At 45.4% G+C, this 22,691-nt stretch overlaps 1 protein-coding gene across 13 annotated transcripts in view; it reads right to left on the bottom strand.

The window, feature by feature from the left end:
• Positions 1–22,691, bottom strand: part of LOC144948507 (netrin-G2-like) — a 176,538-nt gene that overhangs the window by 52,036 nt on the left and 101,811 nt on the right. For 4 of the 13 annotated variants that reach the window (XM_078878047.1, XM_078878045.1, XM_078878051.1 and 1 more), the window contains one exon: positions 15,166–15,821. In XM_078878047.1, the coding sequence (XP_078734173.1) occupies positions 15,166–15,429 (264 nt within the window). In that variant the 5' untranslated portion in view covers positions 15,430–15,821. Of the gene's footprint in view, positions 1–15,165; positions 16,513–22,691 lie in introns of those variants that run through there. The other 9 variants (XM_078878052.1, XM_078878054.1, XM_078878053.1 and 6 more) reach the window with 5 other exon arrangements.

The following is a 22,691-nucleotide window of genomic DNA, read 5'->3' as shown; positions in this document are numbered from 1 at the left end:
GGGCTTGAACAGGAATTGCGCAATCGAAAGAAGATATAGAACAGCAGGATTCCAGCTTAAAGAGGCTTGCTGCTGGCGAGAGAAGTGGTAAGGTACACTACTAACAGCGGATAGTTTTCCTGTTAAGAGACCACATGCGCTGTAATGGATGTGAGAAAAAAGAATAAAGAGAGAAGTGGCCTTGGGTTGGTTATTATTCCATCTTCTAACCGCCTTTATCAGCTATGCAGATACTACACCCTGATTCTGAATACCAAAAAATGACAGCTCTGTGGTAGACAACATCTGGAAGGTCTGGCAATTACCGTGAGAGGTTATTTGATGAAAAATTGTGCCGAAGGTAGATTCTTAAGTTGAGCTGTCAACACGCGTCTCATTGGGCTCATTTGATTGATACTGTAGCGGCTTTAGAGCCGAGTCCTGTCCAGAGAATAGATGCCACTTCTTGGTCAACATTCGCTTCCAACAGCCTCAATTTGCTCCATTCATTGATTTTGTTTGATATTTCTATTTTTAGTAAATGTTAAGGTGCGGCCCTGTATTTACTTACTCACAGCACCGCTGGCAGAAGAGCCTTCACTGGAGTTAACTCTAAAGACAGCCCAACTATAGGGTGCTTCGGCATACTCTTCCACACTGCTCCCACGTCTTTAAAGACGTCGGAGTACCCACACTTTGACGCCCACCACATGCGATCTGCCAAGTGGCTTTTACTGTAGTGTACACATTTATACTGCTGGCTTGACAGAGACTGGGGGTGATGGGGGATTTGTGGCGGGGCTTGCTCCGATGTTTCAGCTGTCGATTACAAGTCAAGTTTACGAACAATTACACCATCCTCTTAGGTTTTTTCGGTAAAGTCACGAAGGTAAAATAATAATAAAATTAAAAAAAGTAATAATTAAAATAAAATAATAAATCACGACGTTTCGGAGGCAACACAAGTCTCCGTCATCAGGTGGGGCCGTCACAGCTAGATTAACTTCTATTATTTTTTTTTATTATCATTTTACCTACGTGACTTTACCGAAAAAACCTAAAAGTATGAATCCTTGCAGTCACGAAAGCTTCAAATCTAGAACAATTACACCCACAGCGGTGTCCCTGTATTTTAGTCATTCAACAAAACAATATAATTTGGTCTAGATTTGAAGCTTTCGTGACTGCGGGAATCCATACTCTCTCTGGTTCTTTCGGTAAAGTCACGTGGGTATAAAATAAAATAAATGTGCCCTTTTTAAGCAAAGCAGACGATAAGAACAAAAATATGGAAAATGTATTATGAGGTGTCAGCACTCGTTATGACTTTTATCCATTTCATTTCAAATCATTACATGTGAATGTTGGTATGTGCCATGAGTTTTACCGCAGTAGAATGCAGCTTAGCAGTTTTTAAAAAGTTAATTGGAGGCTACCATTTGCATAATGACTATTTTCATGCCTTGAAGGTTGCTGAACAAAAGTAAAAACAAAAACATTATTCAATTAATTCAGCTTAATGAAAGCGCTGAGGAAAGTCGCAAGCACAAATACGAGGTAATTAAGCGTAAATATACCCAATCAAGATAACATCGGAACACGAATTGTTATTATTTGGTTTTATTTGGTGTTGTGATGTCATTAATTAACGTTCGTCGCTCAACTATGTGTATGCTGCTGTGGTATAACGGTGAGCACACTGACAATCCAGGGGTGTGCTTTTATCTCCTGGCACGATAGTTCAAACCGCCACGGCGCTCTGCATCCAGCGGTAAACGTGCACACCAGAGTCGCTCGGCTAGTCGCGCATGGTGGGGTTAAGTGCGGGCACTCCCACCTGTTTTGAGATGTCTGACCCGCGTGGAAGAGTAGGCCAAAACAACCTTTCAGGGGGCTCTCTAGATCTCCCTTCAGCGGAGGCCCTTCTGTCTGTAGTGGAGTGAGCAGGTCATTGCATTGCTGCGCCCTTAACCCTTAGCTGTGAATCTTTTGATGACTGTTCGTTCGTCCGCGGTTGATAACTGAGCAGGCCAAACCACCCTCCAGAGCTGCCTCTGATAGAAGCCCTTCCGCTAGCGGCGGTGCGAGCAAGAAATTCGTAGGGCTGCACCTTTATCTTCATAATTACTCAATTATTTATTTTTAAAATTTAAGAACTGATGCATGATGGAGGATCGCTTAAGTGCCAACCACTTAATTATTTAAAAATCCCTCTGTGATGTTGTCGGGGAGCACCACTACATCACGGGTAAAAAGGTTTTTTCACTTGTAAATGACCGTGCTCTTACCCATGCCCACCAATTAGCATGAATATAGCCATAACCGCGCCGTGCGCCCATTAAAATACTACGGTCTCCGATGAAGGCACTTGTTCATAAATAGAGTGTGCATCTCGTCGTTTAATACTGCACGGCCATGTGTCTCATATTAATCAATGGCCATGCAATATGGTCGGTCTCTCTTTGTATGCCAATGAAATATGTACAAGCTGTTGACATTTTAGTGACCGGTATTTTTTGTTACATCACTGCTCGACACCATGATAATGTTTCATGTTGCTTTAAATGTAAATTAACGATTAACAGCCCGACAAGATAAATGCAACTGAAGGAAAATTCGATCTTATTGACCGACCTGAGTTGGTTAAAAAAAAAACCACGAGATTTTGAAATATATTGCGTAACGTGGATCTTAAGACAAAAAAGTGTCAATAAGGGTAAATGATTATTCTATTTGTTTCCCGCTTGGTGAATGGCATTGGCTGTGGCCCAACGATGATGTTATACATTAAACGTACACCGAGAGAATGGCTTTGGGTTGTGGAGTGAGCTGCCCTCTAATGGGGACTAATGGACCATAATGCCTCATCCAGGGACAATTGCAGGCTCCGGAGAAGCTGCAGACGCTTTATTTTCTTGCAGGGGGAGGAAGTCGTTCGTCTTTAAACCGTGCAGCCAATCAGGTGACGGCGAGGCTGTCTTGCAGTGTTGAACACAGCCAATCAGGTGACAGCGAGGCTGTCTTGCAGTGTTGAACACAGCCAATCAGGTGACAGCGAGGCTGTCTTGCAGTGTTGAACACAGCCAATCAGGTGACAGCGAGGCTGTCTTGCAGTGTTGAACACAGCCAATCAGGTGACAGCGAGGCTGTCTTGCAGTGTTGAACACAGCCAATCAGGTGACAGCGAGGCTGTCTTGCAGTGTTGAACACAGCCAATCAGGTGACAGCGAGGCTGTCTTGCAGTGTTGAACACAGCCAATCAGGTGACAGCGAGGCTGTCTTGCAGTGTTGAACACAGCCAATCAGGTGACAGCGAGGCTGTCTTGCAGTGTTGAACACAGCCAATCAGGTGACAGTGAGGCTGTCTTGCAGTGTTGAACACGGCCTAGCAGGTGACAGTGAGGCTGTCTTGCAGTGTTGAACACAGCCAATCAGGTGACAGCGAGGCTGTCTTGCAGTGTTGAACACAGCCAATCAGGTGACAGCGAGGCTGTCTTGCAGTGTTGAACACAGCCAATCAGGTGACAGCGAGGCTGTCTTGCAGTGTTGAACACAGCCAATCAGGTGACAGCGAGGCTGTCTTGCAGTGTTGAACACAGCCAATCAGGTGACAGCGAGGCTGTCTTGCAGTGTTGAACACAGCCAATCAGGTGACAGCGAGGCTGTCTTGCAGTGTTGAACACAGCCAATCAGGTGACAGCGAGGCTGTCTTGCAGTGTTGAACACAGCCAATCAGGTGACAGCGAGGCTGTCTTGCAGTGTTGAACACAGCCAATCAGGTGACAGCGAGGCTGTCTTGCAGTGTTGAACACAGCCAATCAGGTGACAGCGAGGCTGTCTTGCAGTGTTGAACACAGCCAATCAGGTGACAGTGAGGCTGTCTTGCAGTGTTGAACACGGCCTAGCAGGTGACAGTGAGGCTGTCTTGCAGTGTTGAACACAGCCAATCAGGTGACAGCGAGGCTGTCTTGCAGTGTTGAACACAGCCAATCAGGTGACAGCGAGGCTGTCTTGCAGTGTTGAACACAGCCAATCAGGTGACAGCGAGGCTGTCTTGCAGTGTTGAACACAGCCAATCAGGTGACAGCGAGGCTGTCTTGCAGTGTTGAACACAGCCAATCAGGTGACAGCGAGGCTGTCTTGCAGTGTTGAACACAGCCAATCAGGTGGCAGCGAGGCTGTCTTGCAGTGTTGAACACAGCCTAGCAGGCGCGCGCGCGCGAGGCTGGGCGGCACGGTGGAGCAGTATCAACACGTGCGCCTCATCGGCAGGAAGGGCCTCGGTTCGATTCCCGACTTGGGCGCCTTTCTGTGAAGACTTTGTGTAATCTACCCCCCTTTTCCCCGCATGCTCTGGTTTTCTTCCGTAGCTACAAAAAAATACAACGTCACGATTGGTGTGGGCAAAAACATTCCAAAGCAGGACCCTTCTGAGAAAGTGTCTAAAGATTCCGTGTGGCTTTCCCAGGAAAATGAGCCATTTATTCATGTCCCCGTGTGCACATGGTAAGACTGTTGAGGAACTTGTGCTTTGCATTCACCTAACGTGATTGAGGTGGGCATAGCCATCGAACAAAGACGGTCACTGCATCGCGCACTCTCAGATGTGCATCTGTGGCCATTGGGAAATGCTATTCCTTCCGATATTAGGAAGGCACCGGAGCTACGCGCTTTTAAATAATCGAGATTGAAACCACATTTCTTTAGAACTGCTTTTTTGTGTTTAGTTTGTTGTCCTACCCCCGCACCTCCGATTAGCGCGGTTGGCTACGTACTGTGCGAAAGAAGTTCAACATGCGAGGAACACATGGATTAGGTAACTGACACAGATTACACTGATATACGTGAAGATAGCTTGTAGAGCAAGGAACAGACACAACGTTGTCAAGAACACTGAGTAGGTTTTGGTGGCAGGGCACATCGCGAGGAGGGGTGGTGGCTGCTGGACGAGACTAGTGACGGAATGGCAGCTAAGGGAGAGGAACACGTCTAAGCGGATGACCACCGCAAAATAACGATGAGATCATCTTTTTGTGCAGGAGTTTGATGGATCGTGGGCAAGGCAAGACCAATAGGGATGGCGACGGCATGGGGAGGGCCTTTATCCAGGAGTGGATATACCGTGGCTGGTGATGATGATGATAAGTGCAGAGTGGTGCAGCAGGGTTAGGTCCACCTAGAGTTCAAAGTATTGACGCAGCTGTGTATTGAGCTGAGATGACCGACGGGAGTTTACGATGTCCGTTGCCACCGGCATTGTTCATGACAAGGAATCGAACCCAGACGCAAGACACTCGAATGTGATCATGTGCATTACAATCCCAGCTTAGTAATTGCTATACAAAATGGACGTTTCATATATACTGTATTGACATGTCATATATATACAGATTTGGTTTTCTTTGCGATTGTTTCGCACTCTTGTCAAACTTTACCTTAATCTCTCAGGTTTGGTAAGCTGTGTGCAGTGTAAGGACGAGGAATGATGTTTCAGAAATTATCAGTCAGCTCGTGTTAAATTGTGCCCTGACTCATTTTTATTTAAGTTAAAATTTACATTTCGCTTAGCATTTTGCACCACGCCAAACCTTTTTCGAAGAGAAATAATGGACGGTAAATTTTACAGACACACCCTCTCCCTTTCACAGGGCTATACCAAGTAAATGAAACTGAAACTCTGTCTCTCCCGCGATCGTTCTCCGTGCTTACAAGAGTGATGTTTTTACTGTAGCCATCTCTATACATGGTTATATATTCTAGATTTGAAGCTTTCGTGACTGCAAGGATTCATATTCTTAGGTTTTTACTCGGTAAAGTCACGTAGGTAAAAAACATTAAAATTAATAAAAGTAAAATAAAATAAAAATCACGACGTTTCGGAGGCAACACAAGCTTCCGTCTTCAGGTGGAACCGACAGCTGTATCAAGTACAGCCACGACAGCTGTACTTGATACAGCTGTCGTGGCTGTGACGGTTCCACCTGAAGACGGAAGCTTGTGTTGCCTCCGAAACGTCGTGATTTTTATTTAATTTTACCATTATTAATTTTAATGTTTTTTACCTACTTGACTTTACCGAAAAAACCTAAGAATATAATTATATGTATGGTTAGGATTAGATAAATTTAGAGACAATAAAAAAAAACTCCACAAAACCTCAATTGGCATCATTGTACAGTATGATACATTTGTTAGTGATGTTTACTTCAGAGACCTGATACTGATCACTTCACACGTATGGTGATGTCTAGGTTTAACATGTTGTGAATGTTACACGAGACGTGAAGGCAAGCACATCTGAATTCAAAGCTTTGCTACCCAACTAAATTTACACCTTGGTTCCAGAAAATGGCAGTGTTTATGAGCTTAGAGTTTCATGTAACAATGTCATTATCCAGGAAAAAACCCCACACTCCACGCATATACAAATGTTATGTAACATCGTAATGTAATTATTGATGCAGCAACGTTTTAGTGAGTCTATTGGTCGCGAAAGGCGACGTGATAAACAGTCTAATGACTCTTATTCAGGAGGGTTCTGCAGTGTGTCTGTACGGTCGGTTACATTTTTGTATCGAGTGTTTTGTACCCAGAGAACCCGCCCCCCCCTACACACAGCGATAACGTTCAGAGCACCACACAGATGGGTTCATCAATCCCCTCGCTGGACTGCCATCTCCTAGCCACTTGACATCACAAAAAAGGCAAAGATCCCCTGTATAGCCCAATTAACTCTTGGGGCAAGTGCTGTTTGCGAGTCGCACCTATAAAGGCCAACACGGCGCATTAAAGGGGTTGGTGGCCAACACCACACCCGGTCTCCCTTAGTGCTGATGTTTACACACTGCCCTAGGTACTCGTTTAATGCTCAGTCAACCTAGGTAAGGCCCAGGACAGGATGAGATATTCGTCACTGATGTTGGCTGTGAGCAGGAATCGAACTTAGGTCGTCGGGTGAGCAACCACTGTGCCACCACTCCCCATCATGTGATCCACCAGCCACCGGTCGATAAGACATTGAGTGCGTACTAATTATTATACTGATGGGACTTAAAAGTCATCTGCCAAACTTTATAGAAAAGTATGTGTTAAGCGAATTGCGTGCCATTTATATTATCACTGAAATAAAGCAATGAAAAAGGCCTAATGCCCGCAAAACAAAATAACAATTGCAAAAGTTTAATTTATGATGGGATGTGGGAAAAATATATAATTGTAATAAATCTTCATTGAATAGAACCCAGAGGGGGTTTTCCTTTTCTTATTTTTTTCAAATTCAACCAAAACCAAATGCTTATTCGGTAATCACGTAAATCACATTTTACGTTTTGATATTATTCGTTTTCCGTGGCCAGATTAGCCGGTCGCACGACCAACCACAAATTCACTCCCGCCACCTTTTGGACCGTCCGTCATCGTTGGCTTTTCGATGAAGGATGCCACGCTTTTTTTGTTGTTGTTGTTGTAGCTTAAGGCGGTGGCAAAAAAAAAGTTATAAGGCTTATCAATCAAAAACGGCTGTCAAAAAACAGACTTGGCCCAACAACTGAAGTCAAGCGATTGATTTTTTTTGGAGGCAAGCCCCACCCCCACCCCCCCTTCTCTTGCAGAGGGCACGAGCCTTTCATTCCCCTTCATCCACCGGTCATCATCGCCGCGCTGGACCTGCTGAATCTTCTGCCAAATATAGCCGGCGTATCTGTCCGTCGCGGCCGATATGGTAACGTAATATGCTGACGCGAGCGGGCGGGGAGTGATAACCGGGATGAAAGCGGCCGTGAAGCGGGGGAGGAGGGGAGGGGGGCGATGATGTGAGCGGGTGGGGGCGGCTTGCTGGCCGGAGGTAGACCAGCAGGGAAACGGTTTGGCGAGGGAGGAGGAGGGAGAGATTTCACTTAGCTCCAATTTAATCGCCATTATTAATGTATGATGGGGGTGGAGTGGGGGAGGGGGGCTTTGGGTAGGGGGGGGGTCGCTGGTGGGGGCGGTGGGAGAGGACAGATTGTGACGTCGCGGCTGTCGTACTTGATAGCGTTGGGCGACCGAGGTGCTGAACGTGCACCACTCTGCGCGTTTGGTCGCCACTGTTTTGGATTTATTTTCTCGCAATTGAATTGTTCAGTGCGCTTGATATTTAAACAGGAACGTGTAAAAAATATGTATTAAAGGTTTGGTTGTACTTACCCGAGCCTCTGACTTAATCATCCGGCGTGTAGCCCTTTTCGTCAGATCTTGGAAGTAGTTAAGCAGCGGTGAGCCTACATAGCGCCTAGATGGGACGTGACCGTGCGAAACAGATGGCGATATGGGCTGCGGGGCTCTGTACCCACACGCACCCACCTCCACCAGCGCGATGAAGTTCGTTAAACAACCTCCATGAACCGGGCGTGAGGAGGGCTCTCATCTAGCGGTGGATTGACGCACGTGCTCGCCACGTGATCTTGCCGGGTTGTGTGTCTCGACTCGTAGCGACAGGCTGGGGTTAGCGTTTAAGACGTCATCAATGCTGGCTTTACTGTTATGTCGCATTACGTATGGACACAATTAAAATTAATTTGTTTTGTTAATATATAAAAACCTATCCTATTTTTGTAATTTTGTTTTTGTAATGATATTTAATAGAGTAAACATCAACACATATGCTTGCAGTGGATAAGGAAGCATGAATTGAAAATGTCTTACACTCATGTATTTTACTGCTTTTTAACAGAAAACAATTTCTACTGCCGTGGATAATGCTGCTCAGTTGGCCTTCAGTATAAAGAACAGCAACGACATGAGAGAATACGTTGACATATAACCTTTCACTTATTTTAAAAAGAGCCATAGCCTGAAACCGTAGCACATATTATATATATGGTGGCCCAAAAGTGAAGCCACATAGAATTATATATTATTCTTTTAAGAAATCACAGATGGGGAATTTAATTAATTTCAACAAGTGTTCAAACATAATCTAGGTTTTTTTGGGGTTAGATCGCATAAATATAAAAGTGTCGTCAAACCCGCCACCACCCGACATAGCCAATTAGTAAGGTTTGTCACGTAAACAGAACGTGCCAATTCGTTAATAGCACCGCACACCGGTGTGTTGGAGAAAATTCGCAACATTTAAATGTTGTGGCGGGTTTAACGACACATTTATATTCATGTGATCTAACCCAACAAACCAATGTGATGGACAATGGTGTGTTGTTTAAATTCACTCAGGGTTCTTGGTCCAGTTTTGTGAACGACGGATTTGAGGTGACCCCACAAGAAAAAGAAATAATAGATTGTATTAATAATAGATACAATATTAACTTACAGAATGAACAATACAATTGTGTTTATGTCGGTGTAAAACATAAATAAATGTGTCCTGACTCTTGGACCACCCTGTATTAATATATGTGTACACATATTACGGTTTATGCTTCAAATGAAGATAGGTGGATTATGACATTGCAATATCATGATATATGGGGAAGGGGAGGGGGCTTGGGAAAGCCTTCAGCCAGCAGTGGATCGATTGTGCTGAAGATGACTGTCAATGAAGATAGCGGTGTCGTGTTCTTCATTCTGGAAACACGTGTGCGTCGTGCAGCTCATTATTTGTCAACATCATTGGCTGCTGGATTGAAGGCCCCTCCGCAAGCTGCCGCAATCAAGGACAGGAAATAAAGGGGGTGGACCTGAGCAGGTTTTTTGAGCGCTTTTGTGCTGGATAATGAAACGCTTACTTTTTATACGTATAAGCCAACATGTGAGGGCACACACGTGCGTTTTAGATACGTTTTCGGATTTACGAGCCCCCTTCATTCTAAATCTTGTCACGGAGTGTATATATGTATTTTGATTTTTTCACAAGTGATTATAGACTACAAAATGTTTTTGCTGCAACCTTGGTAAGGCTTTTTTAAAGCCTATCAATCAAAGCTGGGCCTCCCAGGAGGCTGGTACAGTAAACCCTTCCGCACTCTGTCCGTGGGAGCTCTTGAATTCCTGACCCAATGAAAGGCAAGGAAGGTGGTCACTTTGTCCATAAAACGGTCAATTATTTATATCCCTGATGTTATTTGCAGGAAAAAAATGGCAGCCCGTCAATACTCAAATGCATCTTTTTTCGCTCGGTCAATAACCATGCTTTCCGCGATTATTTGACGAGGGCAGGGTTGTTATTTTTGCTGTTGTTGTTGTTAAGCTTGAAAAATCCGGTACTCAAATTTAATGAGGACAAAAGGCCACACACACACTCCAAAGTGAGCCACTCAGAGTAAGGTGAATGGATGGAATGTCGGGAGCAAAGACAAACAGATTTGACATCCAGGGACATTTTCCTATTGGCTGCTGTGTCATTGCTTTGGGCAATGTGATTTTGGATCCTTACATGTGGGGCCACATTGTCAGCAGAGGGCAGTGTAAAATAAAAATCCACTGTTGTACTGTACTACGGTCCAACATCTATGCTTACCTTACAAACCCACACTGACCAGCATGGGTAAGTGTGGTCAAATAATCCCCACGGTCCGCCGTGGTGCGGGAAGGCCTTCGTCCAGCAAGCGGCATGATAAAAGGGCTCTATATACGAACAATACATGTGGGAAATTGATAAATTGTTCCTACTTTGAACTGGTACGAGTGTCCGTTGTTTATTTTATCCCAGCCCAGTCGAACCCCGGTGACCTGCAATAGATTCACGGGTGATGCACATCAGTGGCGAGCCGCACAGCACCGTGGCTGTCCGCCACAAGTGAATATTGGTGCGGCGTGCATAAATCAGCGGTGGAGGAACGGAGGTGGCCAGGTGGTAACGCTGGCATCGCCACCCTCTCGTGTGCTGTGTTGGTCGCGGTTAGGTGCCTTTTAACCAGCTCTTGTGTGTACGTTCTGAGAGGATGAATCAGCGGTATTTGTTTCGTTATGTTATCTCAGGTTTCCCTTTGCAATGGATGCATTTGTATGAATGGGCTCTCAGATGATACTAGATGAAAGTGTAATTGATTTTAACATGTAAGTGGAGCACTCTGTCCTTTGTTTATGATGACAAACAGTGTACACACCTTGGTGAACCTGCTGCTCCTGCATGAAGGCATCCCACATTTTAAGTCCAACCCGGTGTGCTTGCCTACCGTGCGACCGCTCCCCGAAAGTTGTATAAACTTGAATTTCCATAATAAACTCTCCGTTTTCGGCTAAAGTGGATGGACTCTAATTATGAATACATATTTAATTGGTGATTCAAAACATTGAGATAAAAAATACAAACTCGCCCTCCTCCCCCCCACCACCAATCATTATTCCGAGGCTCATTTCACACACCGGTGATAAAATATAATACATTAATGTATGTTAAGTGTGCTACATTAAATGTTAAAGCAATGTTGAATGCTAAACCAATGTTAAGGCAATGTGCGTTGGTTTGTGTGCATGCATGTAATATTCCACTCTCAGAACTTATTGACTGTCCACTATATATATACCTTTATATATAGATTTCCTTTATTGAATTTAAATGAAAGTGCATTGAGATGACATTTCTCTTTTTCAAGGTTGACATATATAGTGTAAATATATAACCTGGATGTGTCCCCCGCACATACCACTCTTATAAATAGCCTGCCTATGTGCCTGGGCAAGATATTTACAAATATCTGTGTGTTCTCTCACTCAGTCTGACTTTCTGCTTGCTTGGCTTCATTGGTGTCTGCTCCCGTATTGGCCCAAATTCCTCTTATGCCCCCCCCCCCCCAACTGGTTTGTAATCCCTCGACGCATAACTGTGCATGCTTCAGAAGCAATCCAATAATGCACGCTATTCAGACTCACTCCACCGAGCTTTAATTATTTCCAATCAATCAAATGCACTGTATGCATGGAACGTCCCAGCTTTGGGTTGGCTACATGATCATAATAATTATTATTTATGCAACAACTAATGTAATGGAAGTGAACCAAAACACAGTAGTGGACACATTTGTGTTGTTATTGGTCTTATGTGAGCAGTGTTCGCGCAAGTCGAAGTTGGGGCTGATTATTTAGCAAAATGCCTTGTGAGTACGTGATTTTAAACTCACGTGGGTTTTGACTCACACATCGTCCACAAAGTTGGAAAGCAGACGTTTTAGATCATTTGCCTACTTGCTGAAATGCTTACACGGTGATGCACGGTCACACACTGATTTAGCGGCCAGGTTAAATTTACATCCCAAAATTTGCCCTGCATCGCTGATGAGCAGCGCACTGGTTATTGCCTATCATTTTACATGTTTTGAATGGAAAGTTATTCCTTCATTTTAACTGGATACAAGACAATGCTCCCTCCCTCCCACCAGCCAGCAAAACTTTTCAATAAAAAAATATGAATGAATGGCACAAAATACAATGAATCCCGCTACAGAAAATGTCGAGCATGATTAAACAATTATCACGATGCATTAGACAATTTACAAGATAAATTAAATATTAGTTACAAGCAATTGGAAATTGCATTTTACACGTTCTGTCATGAGATTGTTTTACGTGAATTAAAAAATATTTTTTCTTTTATATAAAATCTCTTTTTAATATAAAAATGTAACCGTACATATCAGTTGCAAATGCAAATCTCACATTTTGGTTATCTAGAAGGTGTTGAGTGAAGCTATTCTATTATTGTGACTATAACCTTCAGCTAATGCTTATTTCATTATAAAGAATGTGCAACGAGTTCTACGTTTAAAATAACGGCATCTGTTTACAAAACAAAATCCAAAATATACGTCATTCCTTGCATATTTTACTTCAAAAATAATCATCGCACATTTCATGAAACCTAATTGAGCAACTACAATACGATTGTAGTTGCTCTTTGAGGTAAAAAAAACATGATATTCATATTGTTGTGAACAGCCGCTGCGAGAAAGCCGATGCATTAACAACACTTTGGTTTAAGAAGTGAATGACAATACCACAATCAAATAACTCTCCACTTGCTACATTGCGAGAGGGCACTTGATACGCTAACTTCCCATTGAAATGAGAGCTCACTTGATCCACCGGTTTACCCTGCTCATGTTCATGCACAAATTATTTTTAAAATGTATTTGTTCTCAGCAACGTCTGAAGTAGAATGTACGGATTTTTCGCGCATCTGGGAAGCCTGCCAATGCCGATGTTACTCTAAACTCCCTTTGCGTTCGTCGGAGAGAGTGACCCCATTGCGTAAGCGCTTTTAGGAGCGGATTGAGTGGACACAATCATTACTCGTCCACCATCCGCTTACTGCAAATGCCACCCCGACAGCTGCTCTGAGCTGCATAAAACACAGGATGCACAATTTCTGGACTATGCCACTGGTTTATCTATATATATATACATCTTAAACCTAATGTGTGAAAATGAGACTCGGCCACTTTACACCCTTTGGTATGATGTCCCTGATGTGCCAGGCCATGCAGGTACACCCGTGTCTGCATGTGCTCTCTGAGACTCGGTTCATGTGTCCAATGTGAGCCGGTGCTGTGCACAATCACGGCCATGCACAATTGTATAGATGGCATGAGGCCGTGCATGGGTAATGTGCGTTGATTTGTGGTGAGTATATGCGCGCATTCTAGATTTGAAGCTTTCGTGACTGCAAGTATTCATATTCTTAGGTTTTTTCGGTAAAGTCACGTAGGTAAAAAAATCTAAATTAATAAAAGTAAAATAAAATAAAAATCACGACGTTTCGGAGGCAACACGTGACTTTACCGAAAAAACCTAAGAATATATATGCGCGCACACATACTGTACTTTTGTATATGCAGTAAAAGCAAACTAACGCGAGTTTACAGCATGGAGTAGCCAACACAAGATGAGAAGATTAGGGGGGATATTAATATAATATTGCAAATTGCATGATTTTATTTAACGAGTAATTTATACCGCCATTGTGCACATTGACATTGTGTTTTATATACGTATGTAGTGATTTGGCAAAAAACACTTCACTATGCCTGGAATATGTGATTAAAAAAAGCAATCTGGAACACCTTATTTGGCCGGGTTTGTTTTCCTGCGCCTTAAACAGTGCATGGCATATGCAGAGGCATGCGCACACAGCAGCTAAATAAACACGGTGATATTTACAGCGGAAGTAAGCGATAATTTCTTCATTGTGGAACTCATTTAGAATGAACCGCGCTCGAATTTATAATATTAACACGAGCATGAATATTGCACGGTCTGCATGCATGAGACACTCATTATAAATGGCATTAGGCCATGCATGGGTAATGCGTGTGGGTGTATAAATATATATTTTTAATAAGTTTTGCTGATTTTATCACTCGAGCAGAGGTTAACGTTTCAAACTACGCCCATTAGAGTTAACCACCTCAGTCCCTACCCATACTTGAATGGAGCTGAGTTTGTTTTATTTAGAAAAGTTAAGAAGCGCCAGTGAGAAGTTGACTCTTTCCACTTGTACATGGAAGCTTCCAATATGCATTACATGATCCAAGTCTAAACCATGCATACTACGTACCATAGACAGCCTCATCCATTCACATCAATTGGTGAGTTTAATAATGTATTAGATATGCATCTTGTATTCATTTTAAAGCACTGATGGATCTATGAGTCGCATGAAACAAAAAGCTCGCGTAACCAACCCGCAGTAGCCAGCCCTGCGGAGGATAGTCACCCAACCCCCGCTCGACTGACACTTGGTGGGACCGGCTTCTTTTAGCAGTGGCTTGAGCAAATAGCTGTCAATTATTATAATAATACTTCCATAAGTATCATTCATTTGATATTTTCTTGTATTTCTACGAACATCTACGAATTTGTGGGAAGCCAACAGTGGGTATTTATCCTATGTATACACCGGACACCGCTGTATGGAATGTCCACCAGTCACTTGGTGGTGTGAAATAACGTGAGTAACCGCTCCAAGCTAATTTTAGACGCACACTTTTACCGCATTTAAAATGTGCTCTGGTCTACCTCGCAAGGGATATTAGCACGGCTAGCATGGTTGCCTCCGTAGAGATGCGAAACAAGTTCAACATACATGCATAAATATCCGTCCTTCTCTGCTCTTTAAGCAAATTAAGTGAACACGTTTTTGTTCGATAAGCCCATGATTGGGTTGGCATGCGAGTCATCGTTAAACATTTTTTCCCCCGAATCACCGTGCAATGATGAGCAATGAAGGGGAGGTTAGGGGTGGGGTGGACGTACCAGGGTGCAGAAGTGGTCAGGTGGAGTCCCGCACGTGATGTCCGGCGGGTCGAGGCGCACCTTGGCAAACTTGGTCATGTCGGTCGCCTCGGGCTGGCACGCGTGGTACTCCCAGCCGGGCCCCTCCTCCGTGTGAATCATGCTCTTGCACTGGTCGTAGCGATCCCTTTCGGCCGACGTGGGCGCACCCAGAAGTAGCCAGCAGGCCTGTGCCGACAGCAGCGCTTGCACGCCCGGCCACATGATTCCTCGCCTTTGTCGCATGAGCCGGTAGGGAGGATCCCTCTCCCTCCTTTTTTTACACGCTTATTGCACTGTGCATTAACACGGTTAATGCTTTGCTTCGTCTTCCCCTTGTGTGTGTGTATAGTACGATTGTTATTGTTATATGTAAATATTCCTTCTATTATAAATGTAATGTGTACTTATTATCTATACGCTGGCAGTCTTTATTGTTAATTGCAGCGACAACTTTGAAGGGGAATCCCCCCCTCCCCCTTCTATGTGAGACGGGCTGCTGTGTGTCGTCTTCGTTGCATTGCAATCCAGATCTCCACTGGTTGAGCCGGCGCCGTCAGGTAACAACCGCAGGGGAGTCGACGACTAGCGGTGGTCTCGGAACGCGCACGCCACGCCGACGTTCGTTTTAAACACTTCTGGCGAGCAAAACAAAAATGCGTACACAAAAATCAGACAGTCCCGTATTTCAATTGCGGTACTCTATTGCTATTCTAAGTTATTTAGTAGCATTAACTAACTGTAGCTAGTACCTTAATTGCCACGAGAGACGGCTGTTGTGTTGTAGCGATATAAAACTATGTTAGTCCCGCGCTACGCCTTGTTTGATTTAAGAGATCATCGCAATTCCGAGGCGCTGTCCGTGGTGCTGAATCGGGACGCTCCGCACTGCCCTCCACTTAAAGTGAGCGCAGCCGACTGTCTTTAAAAAAACACTTCGTTAGAGCGAACGAGCACACACATACGCACGCACACAAGCACGAACGCTGAGCAGGAGTGTGCGGTAACTGCTGCCTGCTGCTACAGCTACTGCCGCTACTGACAGGGATGGGGAGGAGGTGAAATGAAACCGGGGAGGAGAGTGGGGGTGGGGGGCGAAGGGGTGGGGTGCTGGATGAAGAGGATGGGCTGGGAGGTCACAGCAATAGGATATAGACGTGGAGGAGAGAGAGAGAGAGGGGCAGAGTTGCCGAGTTGGGGGAAGCTTTGCGCGCGACACAGAGTAACGCCGTGGAACGCACGCGGCTCTCGCGCCAGACAGGGGCTCTCTCGCACCGCGGCGCTCTGGAAAAATGCGCGCTCGCCGACTCCCAAGCGGAACTGCGAGAGCGTCACCGGGCACTTTGCGCAAGGGTGCGGAGAGGGTGGTGTACGATGCAGGGGCGGTGGAGGGAGCAGGGGAGGGTGAAGGGGGGGAGGGGTAGTGGATGAAAGGGGGCGATCCAGTCCCGGTGGGGAGTGGTGGCGCAGACGGACACAGGGAGACTCACTAATATCAGCCACAGCGATTCGCTCGCTTAGGATAAGTGGATGATTGTTGCGACTTTATTAAAAAAAATCAAGGGCGTTTTATGCGAGAACTCTACGCAAGAAAAACGCCGTCTTACCATGCAAGATTGTTTAATACAAAGGCCGTGTATATATGTGCATGCGTTTTCTAGGTATATGTTATCACATCTACGTTGCACAACGATGTTGCGTTATGTATGTACTCGAATGCATATTGATCAAGGCATCGGTGTTTTTTTCCCTCGCCTCTGTGCTGTAGAACGGTTTTGTTGGGCGTGCTTCATACACTTATTGCAGTATTTATTACTAGAGTCTGCAGTGTGTGTCGTCTTCTTCGTTTAACATATGGTAGTCTTCTGCAAATTATATACCAGTATCCAATCTCTTGTTCATACTGTTCGCTTATATATACGTGTGCGTGTGAACTGTGGGTCTTTTTTTATAAAGCTTCAAAGACACTGTTGAAAGGAGTAACCCCCCCCTACCATCTTAAGAAAACCCGCACGCCGTTTGGTGTCTTGGTTGCAGTCTCGGCCGGCACCGGCACAGCTACGAACAGCGCAGAGTTGCCAGACGACACCGCGTATCCGGGAGCGCAACACCGCTGCTGCTGACGTTTTGACAAAATGTTTGGGGAATCGAAACGCCATACAAAGTCGGACGGTCCGTATTTTTAATCGCCGTATCGTTTCGGCATTCCTATTAAGCAGCAGGGTGTCAATTAACATGTATAAACTGTCATCATCGATAGAGATCAAATCAGCAGCTGTGTTACAATGCTTACTGCAGCCAGCGCCGTGCCTTGCTTGGTTTAAGAGTTGTTCGCAGTCCCGAGGCGCTGTCCGTGGTGCTGAACCGCGCTCCACTTTAAGTGAGCGCAGCCGTCTCCAAACCCCCACGACAGCACACGCACACAAGAGAGCAACACCGGGTAGGCGTCTCCGGCAATGCTGCCCGCCCGCCCTCCCGTTTGCCTGCCTACCTGCTGCGACAGCTACCCCTGCTGCTGCTGCTGTTACTGACAGGAACGAGGAGGTGACGAAAGCTATGCCGGTGGAGAGACGTGCTGGGTGTGAAGAGGATGGGCGGGGAGGTCACAGCAACAGAGTTATAAGTGTGGAGCAGAGAGATAGAGAGGCGGAGTTTTGCCGAGTTTGGGGAAGCATTGCGCGGGGAGATTGAGCAACAGCGCCGAACGCACGCGGCCCTTGCGCCAGACAGGGGCTCTCTGTCTCTCGCACCGCGCTCATGGCAAAATGCGCGCTCGCGGATTCGCAAACGGAGCGGCGAGCATCACCGGGCGGCCGCGTGCGAGAGTGCGGAGAGGGTGGTGTACGATGCAGGGGTGGTGCAGGGAGCAGGACAGGGGAGGGGAGGGGGCTATCAGGAAGAGGGGTGAACCAGGCGCAGTAGGGGGGTGGTGGCGGAGACACGGAGAGACTCGCTAATACCAATCACATCGATTCGCTCGCTTGGGCCAAGCCGATTATTGTTCTGTCAGATGTGTGCTTTGACTTTATGAAAAAAAAAAACATGCGCGTATGTTGTGATGACTGTATAACAGCACGACTACTACATGTGCTGTGCAACACATAGGTGGTGTGCATGTGTTGCTTTGTGCACGTGTATGGTAATACAGTATATATTTACTACATAATGCAATTGCGTGATGTTTGTAGCCAACTGCATATTAAGCAAGATATCAATGGCACCCCTTCTCCTGTAAAAAGGCTAATTAGGGCGCGTTTTATAAACGTACTGTATTATGTAACAAGAACAAACATATATAACCCTCATTTCACCTATGGCATTCTTGAAGGGCGTCTGTCGTTTGTCGACTTCGTTGCATTGAGATCCACAATGTTCATGAAGATGCATTTGGCCCAAAAACTAATTAACAGTCGTTCGTGTACTGTAGCGATCTCCCTGCTCTGTTGCTGGACACCCCATAACGCCCTCCAGAAATGTAAACCCTCCGCTAGCCCCGCCATCTACAGGTGGAGAAGGGGAACTCGCATGGTGTTTGGGAGCGTCGTTCGCGGTTTCACTTGGAAGAACAGCAATCACTTGAAATTGCACCACTGCCATCAGAACCCAAGAGACCTGCCTTGCAGCTGCCGGCGAACATTTTGAGGGCGCTGTTGCTGATTGGCACGGTTGGCTACGTACGGCGCGAAAGAAGTTCAACGTACTGTGCGTACAGACTGTTGTTGAAGCCTCGTTGCCTCCTGGTCAGCCACGCGTTTGCACGGGGCGGGGGCGGGGGTGGGGGGGGGGTCCTCGACCGATATGCAACCTCGGCTAGCATATCGAGCGTTCGAGCTCGATCAGCCACTGAGCGCTCGTCGAGTAAAATGCTGAAGGCCACCGTTTCAAAGACGGAGGGTTATCACGTGTGCTTGCATAGTTAGCCGAGCATTTACTTAGCGATGCGGTGTTCTCGTGTTACAGTACCAGTAGATGCCAGTATCGTGTTATAGTGTCAGTGACAGTACAGGAGACCCCTGAATATCGAGGGGGGAGGGGGGGTTACGTTCTTGGAAAGTTCCGCGAAAGTCAAAACGGCAATATTCAAGCCTCAAGCCTGACCTAAATCAGGGGGTTAGGTTCACGGCAACCCACAGTTTCCAACATCACAATTGAAATAAGTACTGTACTGTATGCCAAATAAACTAAACACTAAATAATGTAATGAAACATGTAAAAAGCCGATACAAATAAAAACAATTCGTCGACAATAAATAGTGCAGAATAATATCCGTATAGTGTAGTGTTGCGGTGTCGGTAACAATAGATCAGCTCGGGGCCTATTTCCTGTGCATTTCAGCTTTGCAACGTTGCCGCCTACCTCGCTAACCCTGCTCGGTCCGTGACCGACAACTGACGAGGATGATGGGCAGGAGTGTACCGACGTATGATTGGCGCGAAGGAGAGAGTTCGAGGTTTATTTCATGCGTACACGGATAATCCCATTTAGCCAGTTGCCCGGCGATTTTACAAGGGATGACACAAACATAATTTGGCAGAGAAGGAGTAGACGGTCGTTCTAGAATATTGCACGACTAATTAAACGAAACATAAAAAGTACAAAAAACGTGCAAATATAGTCAGAGCAAGAGGTGCCAGAAATAGGTACAGGCAGCCATCGACTTATGAACGCCCGACTTATGAACAACCGCAACTTACAATCCAGCTTCTATGAAAAATATACGTAAGAAATAACATCGATTTAAAACGCGAACTCGCACTTAAAAACTGAACCGTGGAGTTATTTTGTTCAGAGGAGGGACCCTTCGTGAGATGTAGCGAGTGTAACGATGCTTCTCTTCTTGTTGTTGAGCCGTAACACGTTTCATAACGCTGACCGTGCGGGAATTTAAATGCAGTGCATTGGTGTGTTCTGACTTACGAACCGTTCCACTTACGAACGGGTCTTAGGAACGAATTAGGTTCGTAAGCCGAGGACGGCCAGTACACGTGAAGGTACACTCGCTGTTTTAGTTTAACACTGACACGAGCACACGCGAATCGAAAGAGACAGTGCAAACATACCGTGGGGCGCAAGAGGCGCCAGAAAAAAAACTAAAACAAAGTTTAACACGATAATTGGTTCTTTACCCTTCTATCTGGCAACAAAACTGACACCTTTTTACAAGGAGTCATGTTTGCATAGACCGCAATACCTGCAGTCATAATACAAACAAAAGAACATAACTCTGATAATGTGCACTGTCCTTAAAGTTGATTGATCCACACCCGAGACAGCTTTCCTTAGAGCCTAGTCTCATATGGGTTGGACCAGATGACGCCAAAAGGCTTTAAGGACAGTGCACATTATCAGAGTTATGTTCTTTTGTTTGTATTATGACTGCAGGTATTGCGGTCTATGCAAACATGACTCCTTGTAAAAAGGTTTCAGTTTTGTTGCCAGATAGAAGGGTAAAGAACCAATTATCATATTTTTACTGGCAAATGAGGTTCCCATAGTGTAAAGTTTAACACGTCGGCTTTCGCCATCAAGAAATCTCTATGTTTTGGTATAATAGGGAAATAGTGAAGATGGTTGTTGTATGTAGGGGAAGGTGGAGGCTGGGTGGGGAAAGGTGGAGGATACATTATGGAGAGAATCAACTACCAACCACGTGAACTCGCTCTCATTAGCCGAGCCGTTTATTGTTCCGACTTCATAAAAAAAAACAGCGCCACCAGCTTGAAAATCATGCAACAATAAGTACTGCGTGTGGACATTTTGCATGCGAAGTTTTGATTTATATTTGCTACCCACGCATTTCAAAGTACATTTTTTTTAAAATTACATCAGTAGCTTACTGCACACACTCATCAAAGTATCAATGCTATTGCTTTTAACGAATGCAGCTGGACCGGTACATGTTTACATTGTAAGTGCTATTTGCCTAAAATGTCTGCATTATTAAAACGAGATGCCAAGTGGCTTTCAACGTGATTTCTGTTACATTCGAGTAAACAATGGCACTTGAACGTAATCAACGTGTGCTCATTAGGAACAATGTAATTGTACAGATTTTTTAAGTGGCGAATTTCAGCTACAGTACGCAAAGTTGTAACTCTCTACATGTGAGAAAACTATTGCATGCGAACATAACTTGTGCTCATTAGGAACATCCTAATTGTACGTTTTTTTAAGTGGCCGATTCCAGCTAAACAAAGTTACCTGTTCGTGTGTATTGATATTTAACAAAAAAAAACAATAATCACCCTTCCCCCTCGACTAATGAAAAAGTCAATATGTAAATAAATAATTTAATCAAGCCCAAGAGCCGGGAGCACACATGGGGCAATTATTCTTGCAGAAGAATGTGGAAACTGCCGTAAACAATGTGTAGAGAATACGGCGGCTCTGTTGGAGAGTAAATGCACAAATTGTGCTCAGCTTGTAAATGTTGTGGATTTGCTCTCCGACACACCGGTGTGCTGTACTCGTAACGAATTGGCATGTTCTGTTTTAATATTATTTGGGTCTTTCGGTAAAGCCATGTAGATAGAAAAAAATATTTATAAAATGATGCTCCAGCGCATGCCCCCCACACCTGACGCTCAACGTACACTTTTCAGACGCACAACCAATACACAGACACGCTACCGCCACTTCCGGCTCAAGTGGAGGCCAACGTCACCTCGGGAGGGGCTCTCTACAAGCCCTCTCTAGTGGAGGCCATTCCTCCAGCAGTCACGTGCGCAATCACTTGCAGCGCCTGCGCCATCATCTTTTACGTGACCCAATTACAAGCGGCTACAAATTCGTCATCAAGACTAATCGGCTGGTACGGCTACATGCTGTCGTGTAATGCTGTTGCGTGTTTAGCAGGCACGTGTGCGTAATGCACTGGTGTTGGTTCACACCGCGTTTGCGCTTGTGACCGTGGGTCGCCGCGTGATTTGCTTCCGTGGCTTCGTTACCGGAGGCCAAAAATAACCCTCGCGGCAGCAGCAGCAGCATGCGGCAGGCGAGAAGGGGGGATAGCGGGGGGGGGGGTGGAAACTAGGGCAGCCAAAGCCCTTCCCTGGGAACAATTGTTCTCGCAGATGTGCGTCCGTCATGTAAAACGTGATGGTAAATCACCGCAGGGCAGTCACGCCTTCACCATCAAGACAACACATGTGGCTCAAGGGGCGTCCTCGCAAAAAATACCTTATTGGCCAAGTGCTCATTTTCAAAAAGCCCAAGTCAAAGTGTCGTCCTCCCTGAGCCAGCGGTGGAAATTCCACGTTACTGTGGCGGTGGCCAGCATGCCCCTAACACGATCACGCAAACTCTCCGATGTGTGTTTTTTTTCGCGTTGTGCCGCGGTGTTGTTCGGCGTGATGTGTCCGACGTTTCGCTTCACGTGAAAAAAAGAACCACATGACGAACGACACACGCCACAGACTGGCATCACGTCGCAGAGCTGTGCAGCACAACCCCAAAAATCCACTTCGTAGCAGGACAGTAAATGTTCCGCGAAGTGGTACATATGTTA

Source organism: Lampetra fluviatilis, chromosome 49, assembly GCF_964198595.1.
Source record: "Lampetra fluviatilis chromosome 49, kcLamFluv1.1, whole genome shotgun sequence".
Taxonomy (NCBI): domain Eukaryota; kingdom Metazoa; phylum Chordata; class Hyperoartia; order Petromyzontiformes; family Petromyzontidae; genus Lampetra; species Lampetra fluviatilis.
The sequence above is the reverse complement of the archived record's forward strand: the minus strand, read 5'-3'. Positions and strand labels throughout refer to the sequence as shown.